Below are 13,413 nucleotides of genomic sequence, written 5' to 3'. Positions count from 1 at the left end.
TACGAGGCAATTTCAATTCAATTCAAATACCTTTTATTGACATACAATATTAGAAGCATTTACCAATAATACAATCCAAAAGAAATTATAAAATAGATAGTCGTGGCTATGTCAGGCCTAACTCAAGTTATCACAAGCTAGATTTGACCATACAAAAGATGCCTGAATCATAAAATAAATTGGCATTCTAAACTTTTAAACTTAAGTTTTTAGACTTATAAATTAAGAATCATTAATATGGTCAGGGTCACTCTTCCGTTTTATAAAACCATCCGTTTTATAAAACAATGGAGAAACTTAGCGGTCAGTTCAATGATCTCCAGATCTCGTGAAGCAAGGAGAAATTGTACCTTGATTCTATCTGATTGGCCTGCTACCATCCTAAGGGGGGCTTCTATACACTCCACTCGAATGTCATTTAACAATTTACAGTGTAAGAGTATGTGCTCAACAGTTTCTATTTCTCTTCTATGACATCCACAGAACCTGACTGAATAAGGAATTTGCTTATATCTCCCCTCAAGAATAGCAGAGGGGAGAACATTAAGATGGGCCAACAGATAAGCTCTACACATTTGCGGTGAAGTCAGGCAGAAAAAGTAATATGGTAGAGCACCAGAAAGGGGATAGGCCCACCTTACTGAGGAGCACCTTCCGGAGGCAAGGGCTCTGAGCTCTTGCAACTCTATATCAATAAGTCTCTGTTTAAGCAAAGTAAAGACCTCAAGCTCTGACCGGATGACAAGGTCACTCAGGTTAAAACCAATAGAAGTGATTTTCTTTTCAATAGCCATAAGCCACGCAGAGGATTGAGATTCTTCCAGCATATAGGTGACAAGATCTTACGAGGCTGTGGGCTATGCCATGGCTCATCGAATCACGCAAGCCCCCTCACCATGTCAAGGCAGTGATCCATGAGAGACAGAAAAAGTCCAGTAGCACCTTAAAGTGGTGACCAGAACTGTGTGCTCCATGAAATGGCTGAGCGGTCGAGTTAGAACGGATGAAAGGAAGTCCTTCTTCACCCAAAGAGTGATTAACACTTGGAATTCACTGCCACAGGAAGTGGTGGGTGCTACAAGCATGGACGGCTTCAAAAGGGAATTAGATAAGCATATGGAGCAGAGGTCCATCAGTGGCTATTAGCCACAAGGTATAGCTAGGGGCTCTGGGGCAAGTGATGCTCTGTCTTCTTGGTGCTTGGGGGGGGTCAACAGTGGGAGGGCTTCTAATGTCCTGGCCCCACTGCTGGACCTCCTGATGGCACTGGTATTTCTGGCCACTGTGTGACACAGAGTGTTGGACTGGATGGGCCTTTGGCCTGATCCAACATTGGCGTCTCTTATGTTCTTATGTGTGCAGTTCTGGTCACCACACCTTAAAAAGGATATTATAGCTTTGGGAAAAGTGCAGAAAAGGGCAACTCGAATGATAAAACACTTTCCCTATGAGGAAACGTTAAAGTAGGTGTGGAGAAATCAGCATTGGTAATGAGACTGGTAACTAAAGTCTCGATTCAGTCCAGGTAGATGCATTGTCTTGAGCTTCATCAGCAACTGAATGTCCTGGAAGGTTAAAATGTTCCCCTGCTGGTTTTTAAATGTTGTAGTTTCTAATGTCAGATTTATGTCCATTAATTCTTTGTTGTAGGGACTGGCCTGTTTGTAGGGCATTGCTGGCATGTGATACCATAAATCACAGAGGATGAGCAGGAGTAGGAACCTGAGATGGTATGGCTGATGCTGCTGGGTCCACTGAAGGTGTTGCTGGGATCTACATGAGAGCAAAGTTGGCTTCTTGGTTTGTTGCAGGCCTTGGTACCAGAGTCCATGTTACTGTTAAGTAGTTTGTCGTTGCAGGTGAGAAGTTGTTTTAGGTTAGCAGGCTGTCTGTAAGCAAGAAAAGGTCAGCCCTCCAGCGCCTGTGTGAGGGAAGTGTCACTATCCAGCATGGGTTTTAGGCCACTGATAATACATTGATCTGGCTTGAGTTGTGACCTGTACGTGACGACCATTGGTGTTCTCTTGTCATTTTCTTTGGGCTTGTCTTATAGCAAGCTGTTTCTGGGTATCATTCTGGCCTTTCCAATCATCTTTCTCACCATATCAGGAGGATATTGTTGTTGCAGAAATGCCTGCTGTAGATCCTTCAAGTAAGTATCTCTGTCCGAGGGGTTGGAGCAGATGCAACTATAGCCATATTATTAATGTATTATTAAAGACCTAAAACCCTCTACACTGGACAAACAGGCCAGTCCCTACAACAAAGAATTAATGGACCTAAGTCTGACATTAGAAACCACAACATTCAAAAACCAGTGGGGGAACATTTTAACCTTCAGGACATTCAGCTGCTGACGTAACAGTAGCAGTTATCTTACAAAGGAATTTCAAAGGGGGATTAGAAAGAGAGACTGCTGAATTGCAACTGATAATGAAGCTCAACAATGCATCCTCCTGGACTGAATCAAGACCTAGATTTGCTGTCTCATTATTAATGCTGATTTCTCCACGTCTACTACCGCTTTGCATATCACACCTAATCCAATCACGCCTACTATTGTCATAAAGAATCTGAAATCACTCCATTCTTCAAGAGCTAAGGACAGATGGACTCACCTTCTAACTGCATCTGAAGAAGTGAGCAGTGACTCACAAAAGGTCATACCCTGGCACATCTTTGAAATGCTACTGGACACTTGCTCTTTTAGCCATAAAGACCGGCACAGAAGAATTTCACATCTTTATGGCCAGGGTCACAGAAGCTGGGCTTCACCCGGTATCTTAGAGCATGAGTTGTTGTTCAGTCGCACAGTCGAGTCCGACTCTTTGCGACCCCATGGACCAGCTCCCGCCAGGCCTTCCGGTCTTCCGCCGTCCTCTGAGGTTTGCTCAACTTCATGTTCGTTGCATCAATGACACTGTCTAACCATCTCATCCTTTGCCGTCCCCGTCTTCTTTGACTTTCAATCTTTCCCAGCATCAGGGTCTTCTCCAGTGAGTGGTCCCTTCTCATTTGGTGGCCAAAGTATTTGAGCTTCAGTTTCATTATCTGGCCTTCCAGGGAACAGTCAGGGTTGATTTCTTTTAGGATTGACTGAGTAGAGGCAGGAAAATAAAATATTAAAAGGCACTCCCCAAATATCATTAAATGATCTGGCTTCAGGTAAGTACTGGCATGTCTTACTGCATTTTTCAGCAGTGTGCCTCACAACTACTTTACGGTACTGCAGGAACTGTGGTTCATAAAGAGATGGACCACTTTTCAGTTAGCAGCCAGTTGCTAACGAAATTGGAAACTATTTTTGTTGAGTCATTCCCTGGATGTTTCTGAGTTCAAGGTGATGGAGCTTATGATGTTCCAAGAACAGCACAGATATACATATCGATGCTTAAGCAAGAACTATTAACCCAGAAAAGCCAAAACCAGGAATCCAATTAAGTTATTTCAGAGCAGCTGTAACATGCATTCCTCTGCTCTACACCTATTTAACAACCAGTTCTCAACCAATGTTTAGAACACTCCTCAAAGGCTGCTTCACGTAGAAAGCATCACAGTAATCCAATCTAGATGTTACCCAGTCACAGATAATGGTAACAAGGGCAAAATTTAAAGCTTGTCTAGACCGAGAAAGGAGCAATGACAAAGATGTATGTTATGAAGGAGATTCTGCATGATGAACTGAACCTCCAGTCCTGGAAAGCAGGCTGCTGTCAGGGTCATACTAGCATTGCCAACAGCCAATGAGGAAGGGCCGCACAAAAAAGGGAGCATTACTGCCAGTTTGGTGTAGTGGTTAAGTGCGCGGACTCTAATCTGGGAGAACCGGGTTTGATTCCCCACTCCTCCACTTGCACCTGGCTGGATGACCTTGGGCAAGCCATAATTCTGGCACACCTGTTCCTGAAAAAAGAGCAGTTTCTGTCAGAATTCTCTCAGCCTCACCTACCTCACAGGGTGTCTGTTGTGGGGAGGGGAAGGGAAAGGAGTTTGTAAGCCACTCTGAGACACCTTTGGGTAGTGAAGGGCAGGGTATAAATTCAACTTCCTCCTCCTCCTCTTCTTCTTCTATTATGGCTCTAGATACTTCTGTCAATTTTAACTTCAAATGCACTTGATCAACCAGTGTTGTTTCTCATGAGTAGTAACAACAAAAACCTGCCTTTTTTGCCCACACCCCACAACCATGGATAAAGCTAAACAAAGCAAGTACTCCATGAGACAAGGAAGGAATATAGATAAATAAAGAAAAATTAGAGTAATAATCCTCTGAAGCAAGCAACAGAACTACTCAAAATATATTCAGCTTCTCAAAACCTTGTCAAGTTACATGATTTGTCTCAGTTCATGGAATCAAAACAAAACAGATTCATGTGCTTTCTCTCCCTATTACACTCTTGCATTTTCCTTCAACTTTTCTTTTTAGCACAGACAACAGTTGAGAAAATAATAACCAACTGAATTTACTTTCTTAAATTTTTATTACAAATGGAACTGCAAGGTCCTAAAATGTAAAAAAACCCAAAAAAACCCTGAACTATAAGGAACCTCTTTTTCCAGTTTATAAGAGCAGGTTAAAAAAATAAAAACCAAAGAAACCATCAACACAACAAAACTAGGAACATTATTTTATCTCCTCTAATACTCTTACTCCTCTATAGTACAAACCGCTGAGAGGACAGAAACATATCCACCAACTATATTAACAAGCTGAAGCCCACAAGCAAAAAGGAAACTGAAACCTTTTTCCTTCTCTTGTGACAACTGCAGTGCCCCCTAGAGACAGAAACACATCTTTCTCTTGCATTTGAGAATTGTATCCTCAGTATTCTCTCCGTAATTGAATTGTATTCCAGCATTTGCTTATCTTCAGTGTATAGGAATTACAATTATTTGATACTTTACATAGTCTTATATAAAAGTCTTCATGATACATAGTTTTTAGAAATATTGAAGGATTAAATATATGAACACCTTGTCATAAATGTGTTATTTATCACTGTAAAGGAATTTTTTTCCATAATCCATATTTTTCCAGAAAAAAATGGCTTTGGGGGAAAATTGGGAAAAAATGGGTTTCCCCCCGATTTTTCCAGTTTTTTTTTTCTGGGCCTTCCCATCTCTAGTCATAAATAGCCTCAAAACGTCTTGCATATGTTTTCCTCTTTCCAAAAGGGTAGGTGCATGCCAACTTCAAAAACAGGGTTCTGTTTCATTCTTAGCTCTACATTCACTATTTAGTTTTGTGATAGATTCCAAGTTTCTAATTTACAACAGAGAACAGAAGATAGATTTATTTAAAAAATACATTTTTTTCCTCGCAGGCTTCTTAAGGCAAAGGCATCTTACAGACATATTTTTTTAAAAAAAATCTAGCCCAGAGTGGGAAAGTATAACTGTAAATAAGTACACAGAAGTAACAGCCTGTTAAAATTCCCTGCAGAGCAATTGAAAATTCCACCAGGAGAACAGTCACATTGCTATCACGAACTATGGAAAACTTTCTAAACACTATTTAGAACAAGAGAATAATAGGATTTAAACACTAAACAATCATCAGTCTTCAGTTTACGTTGACAGATATAACTGAAATCACAGAGCAGTATGGAAAGCTTTCCACCATTTTTATCTTGTGAAACGGGAAACTGGAAAGAGCCAGCAGCACACCCCAGCAGCATTCTCTATTTCTGCAACATTCCATTTTATCTCAGCCTTCCTCCTAGGATCTCAGGATAGAATAGGCAGAATCCCCTCCCCGCTTTTATATCTCACAACATAAAGTAGGTAAGGCTAACAGAAAGATAGACTGACCTCAAGTCACCCACTGCACTTTGTGGCAGGGACAATTTGAACCGAAGCCTCTCCAGTCTGTTACTAACAACTACAGCACACTGGCTTGCTTTCAATAGCTTTCCCATCCAGTGTACTTCCACAGCAGAGTGGGTATTCAAAGCTGGGTCTCCAGGTTCCCAGTCTGAAGGTCTAACCTCTACGCTGGCTTCCAAGTTAAACTCAAAATTGTAAAACGAGAAACATAATGTATAAACATTGCAATCCTGGGAGTGAGCAAACTAAAGTAGACTGTATTAGGACGTTTTCAGTCAGAAAACTACAAAACTTTTTATTTGAGGATGACAAACTCAGAAGAAATGGAGTTGCTCTAATAGTAAGGCGAAATGTAGCCCAGGCAGTCAAGGGCTATAATGCAAAGTCTGACCGAATACTATCATAATGAGTCCTCCAACAGCCCAGGAAAGGGTTCTTCCCCTTACTCCCTGCTTTTCCTGACAGAAACCAAGGCTTGAATACTGTTGTGGTTGCCTAGCAATGGCCACTAAGGACCTCTGCTTTGTAAAGCTACAGGCAGTTCTTTTATCATTTGGGGTAGTTTAACTCCCCATGTTTTTAAAGAAATCTGTCTTGCCTATCCAAGATCCCAGTCTGTAGATCTGAGCATTCACAGACTGGACTATGTTGAGATTAGCAGCAAATAATGTGAGTATCAACAGCATTACCATTCAAATTGTAGGTGCCCTCTATGGTGACATGTCAGTTTCCATGTCAACCACAAAACTGATGTCTGAAAGCCAAAAGAGGTGAAGGTTACTACAGCATGGCAATCCATTGTCGCCAGTAGGATCTCTCCTCTAACCTCTCTGAACGAAAACAGCAGGACTATTTTCATTATCTTCTCCTCTTGCCTCATCTCATAAACAGGGCACTCAAGCTGGCACCACAATTCCTTTGGTTCCCTAGGTATGCAACATCACAAACTGTTTCTTTACCCTGACAAGTAAAGAGGCACACACCCCCTAGGCCCTGTTGTGCTAGTGCAGCAGACTACAGAATTAAAACATTAGAAATCCATGTGCTTTACAAACACAGCACTACTACTAATAAAAAAGTAACCTCTGCAGATTTTCTTACCTATCAGGGATACCCAGTCTCTTGACACTCCTGTAAACTGAAAGGGTATTGGCCACATGACGATAGTTAAACCAGAATCGAGAAGTACATACCTAAAGAGAAAAAGAATACACACATGCATTAATAGATATTAAGAAAAGGCAGATAAATGATTTCTACAGCAACAAACCAAGAATGCTGAATGAACACACACACGGGAAAATAATGAACACAATGAAAAGCTTCTTTGAAGTTTTCACCAAGCACTTAAATAGCAAGCTTCATTTTAAAACAAAAAGCATCTTACATCTTCAAGTAATAGATGGGCACAGAGATTGCATGCATGATTTCCCCAGCCTACTATAGGCACATAACTTCATTGGACTATCGCCTAGGTTACTTTACTGAAAACAAATCTTCTGTACCATTTCACTAGATTTGATCTTCACTCTAGCTATATTAAAACTAAGGCAACACAGGAAGCCCCCTCTTGGACACACACCTTAATATGGTGACGGGGTTTGTGCACATCAGGGAAACTGAGAGCAATACCCTGCTGAGGTCACCACAGCAAATTGACGTTGAGTGCCCAAGACTGGGGCACCCACTCAGAGCCTCTTTCTAGAGCTCATTGTAGTTATTTCCACAACGGGCCTTATTCCTAGTTTTAAATAACACAACAGCATTCAGGGACCATGCCCTGTTAGACTGGCTGCATTCATTCTTTTTTTTTTTTCAATATGTGCATGTGTGTGTGCGCACATATGTGCATGTGGAAGTCATGGTAACCTCTGGTGACTGACCCCTACTGGGGGCCTGGAGGATATTCAGAGAGGTGGCTGAATAAAGCCTGCTCCCACCCCCAGTTTTTCAAGGAGGTGTCCCATCCAAGTACTTGCCAGAGTCGACTGTGCTTAGCTTCCGAGTTCTGACAAGATTGGGCTTGCCTGGGCTATCCATGTCAGAGCGCTGCATTCATTCATTAATTCAGATTTTTGATACATAAGATATATACATGAAGCTCTGCTGCTTGTAGAACCATTCTTCTGCTATTAATCTCACTGCTTTGTTTTCAATGGGTAATGTAATTTACCTTTTGCTAGCATATTTTACCCAATGGAATCAGGTAGTATGAACACTTTATGGAGACTGCAGTTCCACAAACCATCAGGCATCATTTTGGATTTCTACCGCAATGCACAGATGTAGCCTTTGACTTTTGGAACATTTAATTCACAATTTTAAATTTCACATTTACTTGCTTACCCCAGGTTTTAAGAACCCTGCATCCCATTTCTGGACAGTGCATCCCAACTGTTTTTGATCCTACTTATATTAGATACTATGAATAAGGCCCATTGTGGGGGGAAATACAACAAGCTCTAAAGACGCTCTGGGCAGGTGCCCCAGCCATGGGCACTTTCCTGTGGACACCTCAGCAGGGTATAATGACACAGAGTCCACCATTTTCTCCAGGGAAACCGATTTCTGCCATCTGAAGAGTTGTAATTCTGAGTGATCTCCAGCCCTCACCTGGAGATTGGAAACAAATAGTTCCCCAGAAGGAAATGGCTGGTTTGGAGGGTGGAGTCTATGGCATTGTACCTGTCTGAGGTCTCACCCCTCCTCAAACCCCACCCTCTCCAGGATCCACCCCTCAAATCTCCAGGAATTTCCCAACCTGGAGTTGGCAACCATATCTCCTTCCCAGCCAACCATCAACGTACCATTATCTGCCCCTCTAACTTCAGCTTTCCATCTCCTCTACCCTCCCTACAGCCCCTACCTAGGAAAAGTACAGTCTTTCTCCACAGTGGGTACCAAAACTGCTTACATCATTCTCCTCTCCCCCTTTTGATCTGCACAACAACCCTGTGAGGTAGGTTAGACTGAAAGTCTGTGAGTGGTCTGAAATCACCCACTCAGCTTCCACAGCAAGAACCTGGGTCTGGCAGATCCTGCTCTGAAGCACTAACTGCTCCGTCACACTGGCTGTCATAGGGGGGCCACCTCAGCAGAGAATAATGACACTGAATCCACCGTTTCTCCAGGGGAACTGATCTCTGCCATATGGAGAGCAGTTGTAGTCCTGAGCCCTCACCTGGAGATTGACAAAATGGATCCCCAGGAGGAAAAGTACAGTCTTTCTCCGCAGTGGGAAGCAAAGCAGCTTAACTCATTCTTCTCTCCCCCTTTTGAGCTGCAGAACAACCCTGTGAGGTAGGTTAAGCTGAAAGTCTGTGAGTCGTCCAAAATCACCCACTCAGCTTCCTCAGCAAGAACCTGGGTCTGGCAAACCCTGCTCTGAAGTGCTAACTGCTACGCCACACTGGCTGTGGAATCACCCGGTATCACAACTGAACTCCAAACAACAGCTCTCTCTCCCCCTGGAGAAAATAACTACTTTGGAGGGTGGATTCTATGGTATTCTATTCAGCTGAGGTTTCTCCCCAAACTCCGGCTTCCGTGGACTCCACCACAAAATCCCCAGGAATTTCCCAACCTGGAGCTGGCAACCCTAGTCAGGATTGGCCCCAATGAGTTCCCCACAAAGGCCAAAATAGGCCTGGAAAGGGCCTGGTGCCCCTGCCTTTTTACTGACAGAACCAAGCTTGGTTTCCTAGCAACAGCCACTGAGCGGAAAGTGAGCCACAGAACAGTGGGTGGGGGAGAGGAGCGGACCCAGCACCCAGCCATTTGCACGTGAATACTCTTGAGTGGCGGTTGATGGGCCAATGGCTGAGAGCCGGAAAGTACCAATACACTGGGCTTTTATATATATATAGAATGATTTGTATTTTCAGCATGAATCTTCCCTGCAGGTGACAATAATGATTGACAATCTCCCTTATAAATAAAAGCCGAATGGTGGTGGCACTTCTCTAGAACATTCCACACGCTTCAAAATCAGTTCGCTCTCTCATCTGTCATTCAGAGGGTCTCCCTATCCACTGGCTGCTTTGCCTGAGTCCTGCCTCCAACATTCTAAACATTTTGCTGTTCCTCTCCCCCCCCATAGCCAGTCAGAACACAGAGGTTATTTGCATATGCAGCCTCATTGGCCTTTGCCTCGGAACACAGAGGTCATTTGCATATGCGACTTGATTGGCTTTTGCCTCTAACATTCTAAACAGTTTGCTCTTCTGAGGTAAAATGTGTCAATCTCCAGGTGAGGGCTGGAGATCCCTCAGAATTACAACTGCTTTCCAGATGGCAGAGATCAGTTCCCCTGGAGAAAATGGTGGGCTCTGTATCCTTATATGCTGCTGAGGTGGTCCCCATATGACAGCCAATGTGACTAGCAGGCAGGGCTTCAGAGCATGGGAGAGGCTGCAGGTGTGTGGGGGGTGGAAAGCTGAAGAGTGAGGGGGAAATAAAGGTAGGTTGATGATTGGCTGGGAAGAAGATAGGGTTGCCAACTCCAGCTGGGAAATTCCTGGAGATGTGAGGGATGGAGCCTGGAGAGGGTGAGGTTTCAGGAGGCGTGGGACCTCGGACAGGTACAAAGCCATAGACTCCACCCTCCAAACCAACTATTCCCTTCTGGGGAACCATCATTGCCAATCTCCAGGTGAAGGCTGGAGATCACTCAAAATTACAACTGTTCTTTAGGTAGCAGAGAACAGTTCCTCTGGAGAAAATGGTGGACTCAGTGTCATTATACCCTGCTGAGTTCGCCACAGCAAATTGACACTGAGTGTCCAAGGCCGGGGCATTCGCCCAGAGCCTCTTTCTAGAGGTCGTTGTATTTATTTCCACAACGGGCCTTTTTCCTAGTATACAATATTGCCATTTAACTAATATTAGCATACAGTTTTGCAACTTAATGCACAGACACATTGCAAGATGGTCTTCTTGAGACTGAAGTTAGAAAAACTCACCAAAACAGCCCAGTTGTTGGTATGTCCACTTCTAAAAAACTGTTCTGCTTGCTCCTGAAAGAAAGACTAGAACATAAGTGTGCAAAAACTCAGCTTGCTGAGCTACCCTGAAAAAACTCATACAACAGTGGTCTACCTTCAAAGCCAATCTGTTAAAAGCTGGGAGGTCTAGAAGTAGTTCCAGGGGAACTAGTGTTAAGAGGCACTGGGGGATCCAGAATATTTGGGTACAACAAAGGCAGAGAACTAGTTTTGTTCGTCAGCCAAATCATGTACCTAATTTAAACTATAATGCTTGGAACCTAGCTGCACACTATGCAATGACTGTGCAAAGCCATTTGAAAATTTACTTAACAGTAGAATCAAGACCAGGGTCCTCAGAAAACTCAGCAAAGGTCACAGTGCATGGGAAATATTTCTTGTAAGGAAAACTCTTCTCTGTAGGATTTAATCCAAATTTCACTTGGGAAAATCCCATGTGTGTAAACATACAGCAAACTGTACAGACACAGGATGGTGTGTGCTGCACAAAAAAGCAATCAAACAAATTCCTACATGGAATTCTCAGTTTGCTGCTGTGAAAGCCTTTCAGCAAGTACAAGTATCAGGAACAAATAAAGTGATGAAGAGGATATACACCAAATAATATTCTGACCCTTATACCAAGAAGAAGAGATTGGATTTATACACCACCCTTCATTACCCAAAGGTGTCTCAGAGCGGCTTACAAACTCCTTTCCCCTCCCCACAACAGACACCCTGTGAGGTAGGTGGGACTGAGAGAGCTCTGACAGAAACTGCTCTTTTTCAAGAACAGCTCTTATCAGAGCTACGGCTTGCCCAAGGTCATCCAGCCAGGTGCAAGTGGAGGAGTAGGGAATCAAACCTGGTTCTCCCAGATTAGAGTCCGCGCATTTAACCACACCAAACTGGCTCATATCATATTGGGATATGTCAGGAATGACGTTTAAGTAGAGGAAATAGACAGTGTTTAGAGTGTGAGGAAGGATACATGAAGCTGCAAACATATTATCATTACAAGATCTGCTTGCATTATTTCAGAAAAAAAGTAAAATAATATATTTCATGACTTATGAAGCTATAAGTGTGAGATGAGATTCTAGAATGGAAAAAAATGACGCTTGGCCCCTGGCAGTGGTAGGTTGCTGTTGCCCAGATGTACCATAGGACAGCAGCTTCATTTCTGCTATTTTTGCATTAGCACACCTAGACAGCAAAGAGCCAAGACTTCCATGCCAACTTGCCAAAGGCCAGTTTGAAAACTAAGGGCCAAGCAGCAGTGTTCCCTCTAAGCTGAACATGTGAGTAGTCACTTATTAACACAGGAAGCCCCACCCTGCAGCACTCTGGAGCTGTACAGGGTCTTGCACTGTCCATTGCCCATTTTAAGATTGCAACAGTCCTATTCTGCTCAGAATGTGAACTGTGCCATGGAGGGGGGGGGGGAATTAGAGGGTACATGGCCAAGCCGTCCCTCATCTATACCTCTGGACCCCATCTGAAAGTTATTCCAAAGAGTCCTGCAAGGGTTCTACTTCCACAGCCCACCTTATGAGTCAACTGGATAGGAATGCAGATGGGGATTCCACCTCGCCGGTCCCGTTGCCTGGCTGAGCTCCTGAAGAGACAATGCCCGAAAAGCCCACCTACCATTACGCAGCGCCAGCATGGGAAGAAGGTACTTGGGGGAGCTAAACGACTTGGGGCCCCTCACCAGCTGCATCACGTTCAGAGCAGTGAGAAGAAGCACGGGCATAGGTGTGCCAGCTCAGGTGCCATGCAACCAGCAAACAGGCACACTGCAGCTCCCAGCTTTGCCTTGCCAGCACAGGCGTGGTATGGCCCGAGAGGAGGAGCATGGCAGCTCCTTCTCAGCCTCAAGCAATCCATCATGGGGGTGGGGCTTTTCCAAGGCTGTTTTGGTCTCCTTCTCCGCCCCTGCTCCCCATAAACAAGCACAACGGCGTTTCGTGTTGTATTTAGATATTACTACCACGGTCAGAATGGAAGTGAAACAAAGACACGGTTGCTGTGTGCATTCGTGCAAGTAAAAGCACAGCCTAACTTCACTACCTTTCTGTTATCACGCTGAATTACACTTGCTACTCCTCCCCCCCCCCCCCGATTCGTTTTAACAAACTGCCCCAGCCTTGTCGGAAGTGTTGCTACCCTAGCAGAAACGGGTGCCCAAACGCTGAGCCTCAACCTACGCGCAGAGCGACTGAACAAAAGGAGAACAAGATCCGCTCCACAGGTCTGCAGTTCAAATACCCCGCCACTCCCCCGCGTACCTCGATTCCAGCCACATTCACTAAACTGCAGCAACCCAGTAAAAAAGCGATTACTGCTGCCACAGAGAGGCGACAAGGAACAGGCACGGAGGCAGCCATATTAAGCGGCCCTCCCCACCCGGAAGAAGGCAGAGCATTGGCTGCATTCAGCGTTATCACTCCGCCTCCTCCTCCTCGCGCTCTGGCGGCGCTGTTGTACTTAAAGCCGACGCGCTTCTCTTTCACGCCGGGCTCTTGCGTTGCCTGTTTTCGTTCGGCTTTCATGCGGCCTTTGCGATTTTGGACCACGCTGTTCAAAGTGATCACCTGCTAAG

General features: G+C 44.2%; 1 protein-coding gene across 1 annotated transcript in view; it reads right to left on the bottom strand.

Annotated features, from left to right (window-relative positions):
• PIGK (phosphatidylinositol glycan anchor biosynthesis class K) overlaps positions 1-13,209 on the bottom strand; it is a 161,250-nt gene extending 148,041 nt beyond the window's left edge. Inside the window, exons 1-3 of the mRNA XM_015414247.1 lie at positions 13,100-13,209; positions 10,788-10,841; positions 6,928-7,019 (exon numbers count right to left, since the gene is read on the bottom strand). Of these exons, the coding sequence (XP_015269733.1) occupies positions 6,928-7,019; positions 10,788-10,841; positions 13,100-13,198 (245 nt within the window). The 5' untranslated portion in view covers positions 13,199-13,209. The remainder of the gene's footprint in view (positions 1-6,927; positions 7,020-10,787; positions 10,842-13,099) is intronic.
• Positions 13,210-13,413: the final 204 nt, after the last annotated feature.

This window comes from Gekko japonicus, unplaced genomic scaffold (assembly GCF_001447785.1).
Source record: "Gekko japonicus isolate JY-2015 unplaced genomic scaffold, Gekko_japonicus_V1.1 scaffold30, whole genome shotgun sequence".
NCBI classification, from domain to species: Eukaryota; Metazoa; Chordata; class Lepidosauria; order Squamata; family Gekkonidae; genus Gekko; species Gekko japonicus.
Note: the sequence above shows the minus strand (reverse complement) of the source record. Positions and strands in the feature narration are given on the sequence as shown.